At 49.6% G+C, this 18,850-nt stretch overlaps 1 protein-coding gene across 1 annotated transcript in view; it reads right to left on the reverse strand.

Moving 5' to 3' along the window:
- The window catches only part of Adgrd2 (adhesion G protein-coupled receptor D2), a 28,091-nt gene extending 12,571 nt beyond the window's left edge, over positions 1–15,520 (reverse strand). Inside the window, exons 1-11 of the mRNA XM_045130444.1 lie at positions 15,436–15,520; positions 15,039–15,102; positions 14,536–14,739; positions 13,586–14,227; positions 13,152–13,250; positions 12,722–12,807; positions 12,182–12,463; positions 10,290–10,401; positions 9,294–9,428; positions 8,696–8,819; positions 8,149–8,254 (exon numbers count right to left, since the gene is read on the reverse strand). Coding sequence (XP_044986379.1) covers positions 8,149–8,254; positions 8,696–8,819; positions 9,294–9,428; positions 10,290–10,401; positions 12,182–12,463; positions 12,722–12,807; positions 13,152–13,250; positions 13,586–14,227; positions 14,536–14,739; positions 15,039–15,102; positions 15,436–15,471 — 1,890 coding nt within the window. The 5' untranslated portion in view covers positions 15,472–15,520. The remainder of the gene's footprint in view (positions 1–8,148; positions 8,255–8,695; positions 8,820–9,293; positions 9,429–10,289; positions 10,402–12,181; positions 12,464–12,721; positions 12,808–13,151; positions 13,251–13,585; positions 14,228–14,535; positions 14,740–15,038; positions 15,103–15,435) is intronic.
- Between the last annotated feature and the right edge of the window lie 3,330 nt (positions 15,521–18,850).

The following is an 18,850-nucleotide window of genomic DNA, read 5'->3' on the forward strand; positions in this document are numbered from 1 at the left end:
ATTTTCAAGTGTTAAAAACTGAAATATAATGGGCTGGAGAGATGGCTTAGTGGTTAAGCACTTGTCTGTGAAGCCTAAGGACCCCGGTTTGAGGCTCGATTCCTCAGGACCCACGTTAGCCAGATGCACAAGGGGGCACACACATCTGGAATTTGTCATCTGCAGTGGCTGGAAGCCCTGGCTTGCCCATTCTCTCTCTCTCTCTCTCTGCCTCTTTCTCTGTCTGTCACTCTCAAATAAATAAAAATTAACCAAAAAAAGTTAAAAAAAAAACCCTGAAATATAAATATAGGTATGGGGCTGCAGAGATGGCTCAGTGGTCAGAGGTACCTGCTTCCAAGCCTGCCAACCCAAGTTCAAGTCCCCAGAAGCCATGTAAAGACTGATGCAGAGTGGCACAAGTATTTGTGATCTCCACATACCTATGGAAATGGCAGGTGGAGCCAGGAGAATACAAAAGCTCAAAGGCCAGCTAGACTGGCCCACATGCAATGGCAAAAGTAACAAGGGAGACCTTGTCTCCAAAAAGAATCATGTCTTTTTTTTTTTTTTTGAGGTATGGTTTCACTCTAGCTCGGCTGACCTGGAATTCACTATGTAGTCTCAGGGTGGCCTCGAACTCATGGTGATCCTCCTACCTCTGCCTCCCAAGTGCTGGGATTAAAGGCGTGTACCACCATGCCCAGATAAGAGTCATGTCTTTATATCCTAGCACTCAGAGGCTGGAGAGATGGCTCAGCAGTTAAGGTGCTTGCCTGAAAAGCCTAAGGACTGGAATTTGATTCCCTAGTACTCACATAAAGCCAGATGAACAAGGTGATGCATGCATCTGGAGTTTGTTTGCAGTGGCTAGAGGCCCTGGCTCATCCATTCTCTCTCTATCTCTCTGCCTCTTTCTCTCAGATAAATAAAATAAACACACACACACACTCATTCTTTTTGTTTTTTGAGGTAGGGTCTCACTCTAGTTCAGGCTGACCTGACATTCACTGTGTAGTCTCAGGGTAACCTCAAACTCTTATCAATCCTCCTACCTCTGCCTCCCAAGTGCTGGGATTAAAGGCATATGCCACCATGCCCAGCTTAATAATTTTTTTGTTGATTTTTATTTATTTATTTGAGAGCTGCAGACACAGAAAGAGAGAGAGAGAATGGGCGCAACAGGACCTTCAGCCACTGCAAATGAACTCCAGACACATGTGCCCCCTTGTGCATCTGGCTTACGTGGGTCCTAGGGAGTTGAACCTGGGTCCTTTGGCTTTTCAGGCAAATGCCTTAAGCACAAGGTTGCACATGCCCACTAGGTGGCACAAGTGTCTGGAGTGCGATTTCAGTGGCTGAGGCCCTGGCATGCCTATTCTTTCTCTCCCTCTCCCTCTCTCTCTTGCTCTAAAAGAAAAATGATAAATAATTACCAGCACTTAGGAGGCAGAAGTGAATTCAAGGACAGTCTGAAACTATGGAATGAGTTCCAGGTCAGCCTAGAAGCTATGTAAAGAGAGACTAGAATGAGACCCTATTATGAAAAAAATAAATAAATAAAGGAAAAGAGGAAGGATAGAAAGGACAAACATGTGCCACTGGTACATGTGCTTACATACACTCACATCCACACACACATCCATATGTGCTCACACATACACATAATAAATAAAAACATTGATGTGCATTCAGAACACAAAACTCCTGTGTTCAGTGGCCCCGATGCAGGGAACAGTGGCCAGAATCCAAATGGCTCCTGAGCAAGGTCTTTCTCTGGGGCCTGACAAGAAGGAGGATGTTCTGTACTGGCTGCAGCACAGGCTGACATATGCTAGGATCAATCAGCAAGTGACGATAGCAAAGGACACTTGTGACTGAAATGATGCAGAAAAGACCTGTGGGAAAGAAAATGAAAAGCCCAAATGTTCCCGTGTCTCAGTTAAAAGAGCACGGACTTAGGGCTGGGAGATGGCTCAGTTGGAAAAGACCCTGGAGAGGCAAGCACCAGTGCCTGATTTTGAAACCCAGTGACACATAAACGTTAGTGTGGTGGTGTGCCTGTCATCCACGGCCCTTGGGAGGTGGAGACAGGCAGATCCCTGGAGCTTGTCGGCTAGCTACTTTGGCCTACGTGGTGAAATCCAGGCCAACAAGAGACCCTGTTTCAGAGAAGAGGCATAGTGTGCCTAAGGATGTCACCGGAGGTTGTTGTCTGCCTTGCACATGCAGGTGCACGCACACACACTCTCTCACACACACGAAAGAGCAAGGTCTTTCATTTTGGAAGAGGGATAAATAGTTAAGAGGTCCTTTCTATCAACATGGTGCTGAAGGCAAAGAAGCTTCCCAAAACTCAATCCCAAGAAGGCTGTGCTGAAAGGTGACCATGACACACACACATGTACACACACAGGCTGCACTGAAAGATGACTACAGACACACATACACATATGTGCACACACACACTGAATCCCAAGAAGGCTGTGCTGAAAGATGACTACAGCCACACACACACACACACACACACACACACACACACACACACACACACACAGAAGATATCCACATATAACTGCTTTCCAAATGGCCTAAGACCCTGTAGGCAGTCCACACATCCTCAGCAGAGCACCCCCATGGGGAATGGCAGTTTTGCTACGCAATCATCAATGTCCCCTGTGACCATGAAGAAGAAAGACAGCAACATGCTGGGGTTCCTGGTGGATGTCAAGGTCGATGAGTATCAGATCGCACAGGCAGAGAAGCTGCTCTGTGACGCAGACATGGCCAAGGTCAATGCCCTCATCAGGCCTGACAAGGGAAGAAAGTAAGTCTTCCACTGGCACCAGATCGTGATGTTTTAGATGCTGCCAACAAAATGGGGATCACAGAGACTGAGTCCAGCAGCCTAGTCCTTTCTTTTAACATTAATTTTTATTTTATATTAATTATAACAGGTTATTTATTCTCTTTTATCCCCTTGCCTCAGGTCCCATTACTCTGGAGGCCCTCCTCGGGGGGTTATGGTATTCACTGTAGGGTTATGAAGGCCTCAGTCAGTCCCTGTGGGGTAGTGGGGGACCATGCCTTAGGATATTCATACCCACTCTGTGGTTCTTACCTAGCTAGTACATTTGATATATGTTTGCTCAGTTCAGTTAAATGAGCATTTCTAACAAACAGCTTACAATCTTGAACTTGGCAAACTAACTCTGAAATGAAAGTTACTTATAAACTAGCTCCTAGTTCTATACCAAACTAGGTTATGTCTTCTAGAGATGGCAGCCTAGTTCTAAATACCCATCTTTCACCATTGTAAAAAGAGAAGGAAGCCGGGCGTGGTGACACACACCTTTAATCCCAGTACTCGGGAGGCAGAGGTAGGAGGATCACCATGAGTTTGAGGCCACCCTGAGACTCCACAGTGAATTCCAGGTCAGCCTGGACTAGAGTGAGACACTACCTCGAAAAAAACAAAACACAAAAACAACAACAACAAAAAAAGAGTAGGAAGCCAGGCATGGTGGTAGACAACTTTAATCCTAGCACACTAGGGAGGCTGAGGTAGAAGGATCATCATAATTTTGACATCAGCCTGGGGCTACAGAGTGAGTTCTAGGTCAGCTTGGGCTATTATGTGGCCCTGTATCAAAGAAAACAACAAGAAAATTGGGGTTGGAGAGACAGCTCAGTGGTTAAGGGTGCTTCTTGTGCAAGCATTTGGGTATGAGGGGGGCCTGAGACTACCTGAGTTCACAAATCCAGATGCCATGTAAAACAGCTGGGTGCTGCCACATGTGCCTATAACCCCAGTCCCACAGAGGAGCAGAGACCCAAGAACCTACAAAGGCCCACAAACACTGGAATTAGTAAAAAGAGACTCCAGCTCAAAAGAAAACCAGGCAGAACAGCAATGGAGCCATTCACCCACATTCCATTCTGGTCATCTCAGGTGAGTGTATGGGAAGCCACAAGGGTCTGTACATGTGCATACACTACACACACACACACACACACACACAGCACATTGCATTCATACACACGCAGATGCAAAATATAAAAAAAATTAACAGAGTTAGTACTAGATATTCAGAAAAGGGTCGAAGGGGGATGATCAAAATGCTCACAGCAGTTATATAGGGAATAGGATTTATTTACCTCTTTATTTGTTTTGGTTTTCTGAGGTAGGGTCTTGCTCTGGAATTCACTATGTAGTCTCTCTCAGGGTAGCCTCAAACTCAAACTCATGGCTTCTAATATTCTACCAAACACCAGGGTAAGTACAGTTAACAACAATTACTTTTTTTTTCCCCCGAGGTAAGGTTTCACTCTAGTCAAGGCTGATTTGGAATTCACTATGCAATCTCAGGATGGCCCCGAACTCACAGCGATCCTCCTACCTCTGCTGGGATTAAAAGCATGCACCACCATGCCCAGAAACAACAATGATCTTAATTGTTTTCCAAAATAGATAGAGATGGCTGGAAAAATGGCTACTCTGTAGCAAAAAGGAATGAACTGCTGAAACATGCAAAATGTGATTCCAAAAAAGACTAAAGAGCAAAAGAAGCCAGACCTCAATATATTTGATAATTCCATTTGTATGACACTCTAGAAACAAAAACAGACACAAAAGCTACCATCACAGTAAAGAGTGATGACTTCCTGGCATGGAAGACTGGGAGAGAAACAAATAAGCCTTTGGGAGGATGAAATACTCTTATCTTGACTGGAGTATGATACATAGGTATATATACTGATCAACACTTGTCAAATTGCAATGTAACCTCCACTGAAATTCTAATGACATTCTTCACAGAATTTTTATTAACCCTAAAACCCATATGGAAGCACAAAAGGTCCTCAAGGGCCAAAAGCAATCCTATGCAAAAAGAATGCTGCAGGTATTACAATACCTGCCCTCAAATTATACTATTGAAGCTGGGTGTGGTGTTAAACACCTTTAATCCCAGCACTTGGGAGGCAGACGTAGAAGGATCGTCATGAATTTGAGGCCACCCTGAGACTACATAGTGAATTCCAGGTCAGCCTGGGCTAGAGTGAGACCCTACCTCAAAAAAAAGAAATTATACTATTGAGCCATGACAAAGACTACCCGGTACAAAAACAGACATACATGTAGGGCAATGAAAGGGAATAGAAGGTCCAAAAACAAATGCATACAGCCATATAGCCACCTGATTTTTTTTTAAAAAAAGAACAAGGCTGGAGAGATGGCTTAGCGGTTAAGCGCTTGCCTGTGAAGCCTAAGGACCCCGGTTCGAGTCTCGGTTCCTCAGGTCCCACGTTAGCCAGATGCACAAGGGGGCGCACGCGTCTGGAGTTCGTTTGCAGAGGCTGGAAGCCCTGGCGCGCCCATTCTCTCTCTCCCTCTATCTGTCTTTCTCTCTGTGTCTGTCGCTCTCAAATAAATAATAAATTAAAAAAAAAAAAGAACAAGTATCAAAAAGCATAAATTAAGGACAGTTTCATCAACAAATGGTCCTGGGGCTGAAGAGATGGCTTAGCAGTTAAGGCACCTGCCTGCAAAGCCTTAAGGACCATGTTGGACTCTCTAGATCCCATGTTAGCCAGATGCACAAAGGTGAGGCAAGCACAAGGTTGCACATGCCCAGTAGGTGGCGCAAGTGTGTGGAGTTCAATTTCAGTAGCTGAAGTCCTGGCATGCAGGCCAATTCTGTCTCTCTCTTAAAAAAAAAAAAAAGGTCCCAGGAAAACTGGATATTCACACATAGAAAAATACAAGCAGAGTCCTATCTCTCAGCCTATGCAAAAACCAATTTAAAATGGATAAGATTTTAAGGCATGCAAATTTGACACTGCTAGGGGAAGACACTTCAGTATAGGCATAGTCAAGGGTTTTCTGCAAAGCACTGCAATAGGTCAGGACTGTATGAAATTAAGAAGCTTCCACACTATAAGGGAACATTCAGCAGACAACAGAAGAGACAACAGAATAGGAGAAAATCTTTGCCAACTATGGATCTAACAAGGGATTAATATCTAGAATATATAAAGAACTCTAGGGCCGGGCATGGTGGTGCATGCCTTTAATTCCTGCACTCGGGAGTCAGAGGTAGGAGTATCACTGTTGAGTTTGAGGCCACCCTGAGACTACATAGTGAATTCTAGGTCAGCCTGAGCTAGTGTGAGACCCTGCCTCAGAAAAGAAAAAAAAATGGTGTGGAAGCCCGTGCTTGCTGGTCAAGCAAATCCTGCCTGTTTGGCAAGTCCCAGGCCATTGAGAGATGCTGTCTCAGAAAAGGTGGATGGTGTCTGATGGAAGGAAACTTAAGGTTGTTCTCTGGCCTCCCCACACATACTGTAGGGCTGCAGAGGTTGCTCAGTGGTTAAAGTGGTTAAAGGTTTGCTTGCAAAGCCTGTCAGCGTGAATTTGATTCCCCAGGACCTATGTAAAGCAAGGTACATAAAGTGGTACATGCACCTGGAGTTCATTTGTAGTGGTAAGAGGCTCTGAAGTGTCCATTATCTCTCTCTCTCTTTCTGTGTGTTTGCAAATACATAAAAATATTCTTTAAAAGTTTTTGGGCTGAATCAGACACACAAGGTGGTGCATGTATCTGGAGTTCGAGTTCATTTACAGCAGCTGAAGGCCCTGGCACACCCATTCTTTATCTACATCATTCTCTCTTGGTGGAATAAATAAATAAAATATAAAAAAAACTGGGGCGGGGGGGCTGAAGAGATGGCTTAGCAGTTAAGGTGCTTGCCTGTGAAGCCTAAGGACCCAGGTTTGACTCCCCAGAACGTACGTAAACTAGACACACAAGGTCACACATGCACACAAGGTGGTGCACACATCTGGAGTTCGACTGAGGTGGCTAGAGGCCCTGGTGAACCAATTCTCTCTCATAAAATTTAAAAAAAAGTATTTTTAAAAACTCCATCTGACCAGCGAGAAAGTTTTGGGTTTACAAGTGTGTACCACCACACCTAGCTTTTTTTTTTTTTTTTTTAAAGCATCTGATTGACAACCACTATTATCTGTTTTTGTTTTTTTAAACATGGGTTCTGGGGATGAAACTCAGCTCTTCTGCTTGTGAGGCAAGCACTTTACTGACTAAGCTATCTCCCTAGCTCATGTAGCACATGAAAACACACACACACACACACACACACACACACGAAGAAAATGTACTATTTACACACAATGGAGTTCCTCTCTCAGCAACAAATAAGAACAAAATCATGTCATTTGCATGCAAATGGATGGAACTGGAGATCATTATGTTAAATGAAATAACATATACTTGGATAAAGGTCACATTTTCTTTCATGTGTGGAATCTCGACTTAACTATATATGTGCACTTATATAAAAATGTATCACAGAGGACTATTTGTAGGGAAGAAGAGGATAGGAAGGAGGGAGGGAGATAATGGAAGGTGATGGTGGGTGCATGTGTGTGTGATGGTTGTCAACTTGACAGGATTTGGAGTCCCATGGAAACACATCTCTTGCCATATCTGTTAGGGATTTTCTAGATTACAATAACTGAGGTGGGAAGACCCACCCTACCTGTTAGTAGTGTCACTTCATGGGCTGGGGTCCTGAACTGTTCAGAAAGGAGAAATCTGGTGCTGGAGAGATGGCTTAGTGGTTAAGGTCCTTGCCTGTGAAGTCTAAGGACCCAGGTGTGATTCTCCAGGACCTATATAAGCCAGATGCACAAGGTGGCACATGCATTTGAAGTTTGTCTGTAGTGGCTGGAGGCCCTGGCATGCCCATTCTCTCTTTCCCTCTCCCTTAAGTAAATAAATAATAAAATATATTTTTAAGATGTTTAAAAAAAGAGGAGAAATCTGAGCACCAGCATTCATCACTTGCTGCCTCCCTGATCTGGGTTTTTGAGTTACACAGCCTGATGCTGACATCAGGGCAATCACACTGTCTCCCCCGGTGGTGCAGACATCATTGGAGGGCTCAATGAAATCATGTATTATATATGGCAGCTGGTGAGAAGGAAGTCCACAAACCTGTGGCAAGTTACTCCCTTCTCTTTCCCTGGAGGCAATGGGTTTCACTGGGGATAAAGGTGTTTTCTGGAGTGTGTTTATATCTCTAAACAAATGTTGAGTGGAAGAGCGTAAGGTGGGGGACCCAGATAAATGTCACACCACCCAGTACCTGGGCCTGATGCTGCAGTTGAAAGGTCACGGCCACACTGACTTCCCCAACAGAGTCCCACATCTCAGACGAGAGGACAGCTGACCCCACCTGGGTGCTTAGGAACCTGTAAGGACAAAAGCAACCTTTAAGGTTGGCTATGGGTGGGGGGGACAGTCATGAGAGAGGTCATGTATGGCTGGGTTATTTTACCCAGGCCCTTATGGTAGAGATGGGGTGGATGGGTGGGTGGGTGGTGGTGGTGGTGTGTGTGTGTGTGTGTATCTGTCTGTCCTTTGGGGTGGGCCTGATCAGGGCCCTGGGGTTCAGTCGTATTTCAGAGATTTGCTGCAAGCCTGTGTCTCTCTGACACTCAGCACTGAAGCTCGGATCACCATGGGGTGGGGTGACTCAGGCTACAACAGGATCTTTCTATAGGCCAAGAAGTGGGGAGGGGGACCCTGGGATCCTGCCCAGCAGAGAGGGGATTCTGCGAGGATATGGAGGCCTGGCCTTCTCTTGGAAAGGGCACAAGCCCTCCATAGCCTACTGTGTGTGGTCTACTCACCCCTGAGTCTTGATGGTGTCCTCTGAGCTGTTAGAGACTTGGGGATGTAGGTGATGTGCCCCCAGCGTACGTTGGAAGATGCTTGAGGGGAACCAGCTATAGATCACCATGACTTCAGAGAGACCTGGCAGAGAGGGGTCCCAAGGCCCCATGAGATGACTGCACCACCAGCTGGTTTGGAAGCTAAATGCTTGCTCCATTTTACAGAAGGGAATAGGGGCTCAGAGAGGCAAATGAATTTTTGCTAGGATCACACAGCAAATAGGTGACCAAGTCAGAATTCCAACCAGCCATACACCTCGCCTCTTCCAAACCCCTTTGTCTGTCCCATGTTCTGATCCACTCCTGTATGGCTTCAGGGTTAGGGGACTTCCTCCCCACCCCTGCCACTTCTGAGGAAAACTGTAGAGAAGACTAAGTGAACCCGAGTATGTAGTGGGAGCTCCTGCCCTCATAGCCACCTGCCAATCAAGACTTAATAGTCCTTCGTGCAATGAGGAAAGTGAGGCACCATGAGATGAGTTCACATATCAAAGCAGCATAGCTGAGGTCAGAGCCAGAGCATGACGGGCCCTGGCCAGCCCTTGTCCTCACCCACCTTTCCGAAGGAGCCGCCTCACTTCACCTGCAGAGATGTGGATGTGGCCCGGCCCCTCTGGATGCCTGGCGGGCATCGTGAATGTGTGCCCCCCAGTGCTGGCTTCCCTCAAACGCAGTTGCTGTACCTCCAGCCCTGGGATCAAATAGGGTGAGGTTGGACTTCAAGAAGGAGGGTTTTCTTCTGCAGTGCCCAGCTTGAAGGTCACCCTCTCTCCTCCCTGCCCCAGGTCTAGGAGGGGCCATCATTCATGGTCAGAGAGACTTGATTACTAACCCAAGGCAAATCTGGTTTCTTAGAGTCCTTTGGGTTGGGGTCAGCAGGAGGCAAAGACCTGAATGCCACTGAGCCAACAGAAGCCAGTGGATACCTAAAGGCTATGAGTTTGTGCTTGGAGTCCACCATAGGGGGCCCCACTGGACCTACAAATCCTACTGACTGTGAACTGGGGCCTGACCCTGTGCAGTGGTGACTCATAGCCCTGGAACTCAAGGAACATCAGGAGGAGGGGGACAATGCTATTATTCACTTGCCACACATGTAACCAAAGATGCATTCAAGATGTTAGGGTAACTGAGGAGAGAATAACTGCCTATCAAGAGAGAACTCAAACCCACTCAGGAAAGCATCCTAGAGGAGTTGATGCTCAAGTAGGGTTTGAAGTGTAGAGGAGTTGGGGAGATGTCTTGCCTGCGAAGCCTAAGGATCCAGGTTTGATTCCCCAGAACCCATGTATGCCAGATACACATGATGGCACATGTGTCTAGAGTTCATTTGCAGTGGCTAGAGGCCCTGGCATGCCCATTCTCTGTCTCTCTGTCTCTCATAAAATATGTAAGCTACAAGAAGATCAAGGGAGAAAGGGCATATTCTGGGTAGAGGGTACAGATTGGGTGAGGGCAGCAATAGCACGAAGGTGGTATAGACACTGAGTTCTCAGGGACCAGGCTGAGGAGTGGCATCTAAGCCCAGTTGTGGGTGTGAGGGATTGCTCACCGGCAAGGTGGTACTGGATGCGAATTCGAGGCCGCGTGGAGGTCAGCACAGTGCTCAGCAGGGGCGCCAGGCGCTGCACGCTTGCCACCAGAGCCATAGGTCCGCCAGTCACCTGGGAGGAGCTGCAGCTGCATCTCAGCTCCCTCCCCACTGCACACCCCACTGTTTCCTAGGTCCCCAGGTTGGTGTCTGAAGCTCTGCCTGCCCTAGGCTTTGACCTCTCCAACCCGGTCTCCCAAGTCAAACCACAGGCCTCTCAGTGCTCCGCGCCTGCCGCCCCCTGGTTTGCTGACTGGAGCACTCTGTGGCCACCTACTTCTTCACTCTGACTCAGGGCTAAACCTGTAACAGTATCAAGAAAAAAACAAGCCGGGTGAGGTGGCACACGCCTTTAATCCCAGCACTCGGGAGGCAGAGGTAGGAGGGTCACCGTGAGTTCGAGGCCACCCTGAGACTCCATAGTGAATTCCAGGTCAGCCTGGACTAGAGTGAGACCTTACCTCGAAAACCAAAAAAAAAAAAAAAAAAAAAAAAAAAAGAAAAGAAAAAGAAAAAAACAAAGCCAGGCTGGGGAGATGGTTCCGTGGTTAAAGGTGCTTGCTTGCAAAGCTTGGCAGCTCAGATTTGATTCCCCAGTCCTGATAAAGTGGCACATGCACATGCATCTGTAGTTTGTTTGCAGTACCAAGAGGCCCTGGAATGCCCATTTCTCTCTCTCTCTCTGCTCATGAATAAATAATTTTTTTAAAAAAAAGAACCATGGAAGGGCTGGAGAGATGGCTTAGTAGTTAAGCACTTGCCTGTGAAGCCTAAGGACCCTGGTTTAAGGCTCGATTCCCCAGGACCCATGTTAGCCAGATGCACAAGGTGGTGCATGCGTCTGGAGTTTGTTTGTAGTGGTGGGAGGTCCTGGCACACCCATTATTTCTCTCTCTCTCTCTCTGCCTCTTTCTCTCTGCGTCTGTCACTCTCTAAGAAATAAATAAAAATTAAAAAATTAAAAAAATAAAAAAAAGAAGAACCATGGAGCTGGGCATGAGGGCACCTTTAATCCCAGCACTTAGAGGTAGGAGGATCACTGTGACTTTTAGAGTACACAGTGAATTCCAGGTCAGCTTGCGCTAGAGCGAGACCCTACCTTGAAAAATCTCTCTCTCTCTCTCTCTCTCTCTCTCTCTCTCTCTCACACACACACACACACACACACACACACACGAACCATGGGAGGAGTGCTCTATGAGCATCCCCATTCTGCAGGAAGAAGACTGAGGTTAAATCCAGCTAATCTACCTAATCTACCACAGTGTCTCAGATCCCTAATTGAATGGGGAACTCACTACGTAACCCAGTGAAACAGTCCATGGGGCTGGCACCCTGGATTGTGCCATCTCCACCCTAACTCTATACCCTGTTCTCAATCCTGTCCCCTGTGACCACAAAGGGAACCTGTTTGCTCCTTGAGCCCCAGAGATTTGCAAATATGACCTCTCGTTCCCTCCCTCTTTCTGGGTTGATCACTCCCAGGCCTATGGCCACTTTTGCCAAAACAAGGTTTCCAACAGCCTCTCTTGTCCAATGGCAACTTTCTGTTCTGCAGAATATCTGGCTGCTTAGGCGGACAAGATGAGCCAACCACTCGGCATAGAAAACTCCCCACTTGAGGCTGCTGGCAGATTGCTGGATATGGGGAAAGCTCTTATTGACCAGTGGCTCTTCATATCATTCTTAACTACGTGTGGTGCTATTCAAGTGGAAGCTCTATTTACAGCAACAGAGATGAGCTTCTCTCATGGGAACACCCAGTGTTGAATCACCCACAGCTGCACAACATGCCAGCCCCAAGGCCAGTCCCGAACTTAGGCTCCCACCCTGCCCAGCCTTGTCGGCCTCACCCCGCTGATGGACAGCCATGAGTCAGCCAACTGCTCCTCCAGAACCAGGCTGGCCACGGACACGACACCCTGGCCCAGCTGCTCCCAGGGCCCTGCCAGTTGTTCCGGCTCCTCAGACCGGAGGGCTGTCACCTTCTTCAGGAAGTGCACAACAGCCAACAGAGCAGCAGGCCCCAGGGGAGCTGTCTCCTGGGCCAAGACTCTCTCCAGGAGTCCCAGGAAGCTGGTAGTCTTATCCAGGGACAGGACCCCAGGGGCTTCAGACAGGGGGTTCGGAAGGAGCTGTGGGGAGAGGAGCCACTGAATTCCTGTCTAGCTATTACAAGGAACCCTTCAGGGGCAACACTTAGGCACTGTCAGGGTCTTCTTGGAAGGTGCTAGTCAAGCTTCCAGCTCTGAAAAGGCTCCAAAATAGAAGCAGGAACAAACTGAATCTCTGCAGACACATCAGGTGGGTGCCCCTTTAGAGGTGGGGAAACTGAGGTGCAGTAGGCTGGCCCATAGTGTCCTAGGCTCTACAGTCTCCCAGGAGGAACTCACCACAGTGGCATTGGCCAAAGCATTGACTCGGTTGATAACATCCTGACCAGACCATGACTGGACGTCCTGAAGCTGTAGATAGGTTTCTGCAAAGGGTAGGTGCCAGGCTGGGCCCTGGGTAATACTGGTGCCCAGAGAAGTCCACCTGCTTTGTGATCCATTCACTCTCATGTGCTGTCCCGGTGAGGAACAGCACATCTATAATGGTGTATGGAGCCTTACAGTGTGCTAGTTGCGGAAACTGGGGTACAAAATGGCAAAATCACTTGCTCAAGATCACACAGCTGGGATTCATCCCTAGGACTGTGTGGCCCCACTGCCCTGAAGCTTGGAGAAGATTCCGAATCTCCAGGCTTTGCAACCATACATTTTCCAAGGGTCTCCACTGCCTCGCCCTTTAGCAGAGCCAAGAGCCACATCTAGGGCACACCTGTCCGGTAGCAGCAGCAGAAGGGCCGTGGCTGCAAGCAGAGCTCGGAGCCCTCGGTGCCGGGTCCTGGGTTCCACGTGGGACACTCTTCTGCGGGCACTGGTCAAAGTAGTGGAGGTGTCAAAACCATACCTTGGTCCTCCCTAGGGGGTTAAGTGACCTTCCCTACCTATGAGGGCCCTGTAAGCACCTTCACATCTTATTGGGAGCCAGTGTGCAACGTCTTTGAGCTATGGGGCTATGTGATGTGAGAACTGAGAGAGGAGCCCACGCCCCTAGGCTACCAGAACTGGGAGGCTGACATCGCAGCAGCGGTGGCCTGGAGAGGGTGTGCCTAGAACTGGGCAGGGCCAGGTCAGCAAAAATAGAACTGGAGGTAACTGGGTCGGTGATTCGGCCACAGGGATGGGACCTGTCCTGGCGGCTGGTCATACCTGGACAGAGCAGGCGCACACGCACCGCTGGTTGCAGCGAGGGCGTGAGGTCCAGTGCAGCCTGGTCCCAACGGAAGAGCAGACCTTCTGGAGGTGGCGCACAGGCCCGCGCTCGGTGCAACTGCGCGGTGTTCAACGCCCGGTCCCACAAGTAGAAATCGGTGAGATTGCCGCTGAAGGCGTCACGGGCCGAGAAGCCACCACCGGGAGAATCCTGATCCTGACCCAGCACCAGGACACCGCCGGCTGGCACCGGGTGACCCGCGGCCAGTCCCCGCGCCCCGGCGCGCCGCCGCCCGTCGGCGAACAGCGCCCAGCGCCCCGCGCGCTGCTCCCACGTGGCGCACACGTGGTGCCAGCTGCCGTCTGCGCGCGAGGCGGCGAGGAAGGGCGCGTGGTGGCCGCGCACCACCAGGGCCGCGCGGACGGCGCCGCCGGGCTCGGCGTAGGCCCGCAGCTGCAGCGCATTGGCCAGCGAGGGCGCCGCGACCGAGAAGAGCGTGGCCGCCTCGGGGGCGCGCGCGTCCCACTGCACGTGCACGCAGGCCGTGAGCTCCGCCAGCGCGGGCAGGGCCGTGCGCAGCCGCGCCGCCCGCTCCGCGCTCCTCTCGCTGAACACCAGCGCGGCCGTGGTGCGCACTCCTGCGGGGGGGGGGGGGGCGGTAAAGGACCAGCAGACCGGAAGCTCAGTGTCCTCATCTGTCTGCACGACACCCACCTTTCACTGCCCTTTGGTGCAGCTGCGAGAGACCCTTCGTGGAATGTGGAGTGTCCGAGAGAAATAAACAGAGGTCCCAGGTCCCCGGCCCAGTTTAACCTGTATTTCTATTTACAGCCATGGAAATGGAGCGGCTATTCCGACCTCATCCCCAAAGTACTGTCACGGTGAGCTCCCATCTCCGAAGCCTCTGTCTCCCTCCTTGGCCCCCAGCCTCTGAGCCTGTACTCACGCCTCTGCGGAGGTCTTCGTAGAGAGGCCTCTCTTTGTCCTATCCAGACCGAGTCACGCAGGCGTGGAGCAAGGGCACTTTCTGGGGGTCCCAGCGCCAGGTGACCAAACTGCTGCTCGCAGAACTCTTGGGCCTCCCACCAGCTCAGGTGCTGCTCTGGGAACTTGCACAGCCTGTCTGAGGTATGCACCACCTCATCTGGGGCTGGAATCCATAGCAGAAAGGACGTGGGCGCCTCCCCCTTTTGGCCTAAGCAAAAGCTAAAGACCCTGGGCAAGGAGTTTTTGGGGCCTGGACAGGACTACTCTATGACTTGTGAATCCTGCTTCCTTGGAGGCCCTCTTGTACAACGGGAATGAGATGGATCCTTCCACGGTGGAGTCTGAACTAAGTATCGCTTCCTTCTTTTTTGCACGTTAAGCTAGTGCAACTGGGACCATAGGACAACTGCGATAGGGGATGGGGAGCTGGTGGGGTGGGGGTGGGGGGCTCCTCATACTAACCTGTGACCCAAGAGTTCCTTGATTGATCTGGAGAGGTGGAGAAAGCCCCAGAGAGACTCTTGAACTGAGATAAAAGATGGGTGAGTGCTGCAGCAGGTACCCCCCCCATGTGTGTGGTTACTGAATGCCTACTGTGTGCTTGAAGGGGTACAGTGTAATCTTCACACTCTTCAGTAAGTGTGATCTTAGGTAACTCCCCCCCCCCCATAAGTGAACACAACACGAGACACAAAGCACCTAATGGGCACTTGCATTCTATTTCTATGCCATGGGCTTATCTTTTGTAACCTTTGCAGTGACTTCGTAATGTGGGTGGCCCACATTGGAATCCCAGCAACTTTGGGTCTCTCTGGCCTTTTTCCCTGAACTCTCCCCTCCCCTCCAGAAACTCAGGTACCAGGAAGTAGAGAAGGCAGTGACACCAAGGGCCCATCCTAGATCCATCCAGCAGGGGCAGGAGAGAGACAGCAGAGGCCACAGGCTTGGTCAGTGTGAACTAAGAAAACACACATACAAAAGCAAAGTGAGCCAGTCATGGTAGCACACACCTATAATCCAAGCACTTGGGAGGTCAAGGAAGGAGAATCAATAGTTCAAGGTCATCCCCAGATAGGAAGCCAACTGGAGACTAGTCTAGGCTACCTAAGATTACCCTGTCTCAAAAACAACGAAAGCAGCTTACTGACCTGCCTTGCCATACTCTCTGATTTCTGCAGCGTCGCAGCTACCCTTTGTTTGATGCCCAGACCTCTCTGGGCTGGGAGCCAACCCCCAGGACTGGATACCAAAAAGGGGTGGCCCACTCACTAGCAATGACATTTGTTTGCACAAAGGGATGGTCTCCAGGAGCCCCTTCTGGATGGGAGCTGGGAAACTGTAACCCTGGTGAGCAGGGAGGGCCACAGCAATCTGCTGGCCAGAGAGGTGGAAACAGCCCAGGGGCCCTGGCAGGGGGTCCGGCGCTCAGAGCTCTACAGGTTTTCTTGTGGTCTTTTGGGTTCCACACATGGCATTCAAAGCTCTGTCTCACCCGTTCAAACAACCTCCCCCCACCTTTGAGACCGAGTCTTGCTATGTAGCCTAGGATGGCCTGGCGCTCTCAATCCTCGCATCTCAGCCTCCCAGAGTTGGGATTGCATGTACGACCACACCCAGCTAAGCAGTGCCCACTCCCACATTCCTCCATCACTTTTTCTCAAACTGTGACCAGCCTCCCATGCTCTCAGCAGCCCCTCTTTGAAGACCAGTTATCCGTCACTCCCTCCCACCCAATACTGGTGGTAGGAGTGTGTGGTACTAGCTGGGAATACCCCAACCACGGGAGATTTATGAGTCACTTGGGGTGAGGGGGTTCTCTGTCTCCTGGGATGCTCGAATGGGTCTCCAAAAACACTGTCTTGGTTTCATGCCATCTGGGAGTTTGGCCCATCACAATATTAATTTACGCCCTTTCTCTTCCAGTATAGAAGTGCAAAAATCAGTCCCCAGCATGGGAGGACTCAGACTTCTACTTTTTTTGAACTTTGAAAATCATCCTCCTTTTTTACACAGCACCTGCATCTACCCCACCCCACACCAGTCTAAGTTATTGGGGGAATTGGAACTGGGAGCTGAGGTCGGGCGCCCACCTTTTCCTGGGCATGTCTTAGTAGGAGCTTAGTAGGGTTCACACGTGCCAGTATTTGTTCCCTGCAGCCCCATGATGCCCACCTTCCCTGCTCAAACACTTGCTGAGAGATGCTAAGTTTGGCCGCCACTGTGTGTCTCCTTTCTGGGAGGTCTGGGGGGACCACTCCTAGACTGATGGGCCGGAACAAAGCCTCTCTCCTCGCTGCTGGTCCCTCCCCTGTTCCCAGCACCGGGGGCTCACCTACTGCAGTGGCTTGGAGCAGGTTCACAGTCTTCGCGCGGCGTCTGGGGCTCACCATCAGTCTGGGGCGGGGCTGGAGGGTGGGGCGGGGCGGGGCGGGGAGACCTGCCCCCGTGGTTTGGGAGGGGACCATCCGTCTCTGCCTATGAATTGTGGTCCCTGACTTCCACCGTACCCAAGTGAAATCACCTCATTAGGAAGGCCTACCCTGTGAGCCTTGTGTTCAGAATGAACTTGGGGAAGCTGAAGGAGCCTCGGACTTCTTCCGATGCCTTCCAAGTCCTGGCTGGTGGCGTTGGAAGGAGATGACCACCTGCCTGAATTGCTCCCACAAGTCACATGTCTGTTTCGGCCTCACTGTGATGAGGGTGTGGCTCATTTCGCAAGACCAAGGGCCCCAATTTAGCTGAGCCCCGTGGCTGTGCCCTCACCAAGGGCAATTAGCAGGGAATGGGAGAGGAGCCTCAAGGGTGCGGTGGAAGCTGGGGGCTGGGATGTGGAGGCTACACGTCCTCCTGAAACCACTCAGGGTGTGCCTCCATGGCCTTAACAGTGGGGGCTTCTGCTTGGGTGGGAACTCAGAATAAGTGGCCCCCAGGGCCGAGGCTTTAGTCTACAATGTGACAAGTTCACACTGCCTCCAATGCAAGGCATGCTAACTAATGTCTCTGAACCTCAATTTCCCATCGTATGAGATTGGTAACAGTACATAGCACTGCTGAGTGACTTAGTAGACATAAAGCTTTTAGCTAGCACCAGGTGCCAGACATGGTCGCTCTAGCATTCTGGTCAAAATTTAATTCACACTTTTTTTCTTTTTAATTATATATTTTTTCATTTTTTATTAACATCTTCCATGATTATAAAAAATATCACATGGTAATACCCTCCTTCCCCCCACTTTCCCCTTTGAAATTCCATTCTCCATCATATCCCCTCCCCATCTCAGTCAATCTCGCTTTTATTTTGATGTCATGATCTTTTCCTCCTCTTATGATGGTCTTGTGTAGGTAGTGTCAGGCACTGTGAGGTCATGGATATCCAGGCCATCTTATGTCTGAAGGGATGATATTGTAAGGAGTCCTACCCTTCCTTATGTTCTTTCCGCCACCTCTTCCGCATTAGACCCTGAGCCTTGGAAGGTGTGGTCGAGATACTACTCAGTACTCCAGTCACTGCTTCCCAGCACCATGATACCTTCTGGGTCATCCCAAGGTCACTGCCATCTGAAAAGAGAAGATTCTCTACCCAAAGTGAGAGTAGCGTTAATATAAGAGTATGAATATTAAGAGAAGTGCTTACTGGGCAGTTTGATAAGCATAGTATATACATTTATCCAGACATTAATCCCCTAGGGCTCATGACTACCCATTTAAAATTTTCAGTATCAGGGATGTATTCCTTCCCATGGAGCGGGCCTCTAGTTCAATTAGAGGGCAGTTGGTTTCCACCATGATAGACATGCCACTATTGCACCCATTGGCTCATTTGGTCTGGCTGGCCAAATATAAGGCTTGCAGTGTTCACTGTTGAGTATCTTCACTGTTGATACTCTTTCTCCCATTGAACTGCATGTAGAATGGCTTCTTCCAACTTTCTCTCAGCTGGTCTACATGGAGGAGGTTATCAGCTCAGTTCCAGCAGGATTTCTCAGTGGCCTTGCAGCCCAAGTATGTGGAGTCTTCAGCAATAGTGTCTTACCATATATTCCTGGTGGGAAACCAAGGGCCTTGACAATGGCCTATAATATTTTGGAGGCATCAGGAACCTCCCTGGCCAAAAATTCACTGGAAATTAGCCCATCCCTGGCGCTGAAAATTTTCTAGCAACAATCTATGGCTCCTGAGTGATCCATTGTCCAAAAACGGAGGATTCCATATGATTTATTTATATCCTTTTAGATTTTGATTAGCCCTCCCTCCATCTTTCCTTTACTCGATCT

This window comes from Jaculus jaculus, chromosome 1 (assembly GCF_020740685.1).
Source record: "Jaculus jaculus isolate mJacJac1 chromosome 1, mJacJac1.mat.Y.cur, whole genome shotgun sequence".
Taxonomy (NCBI): domain Eukaryota; kingdom Metazoa; phylum Chordata; class Mammalia; order Rodentia; family Dipodidae; genus Jaculus; species Jaculus jaculus.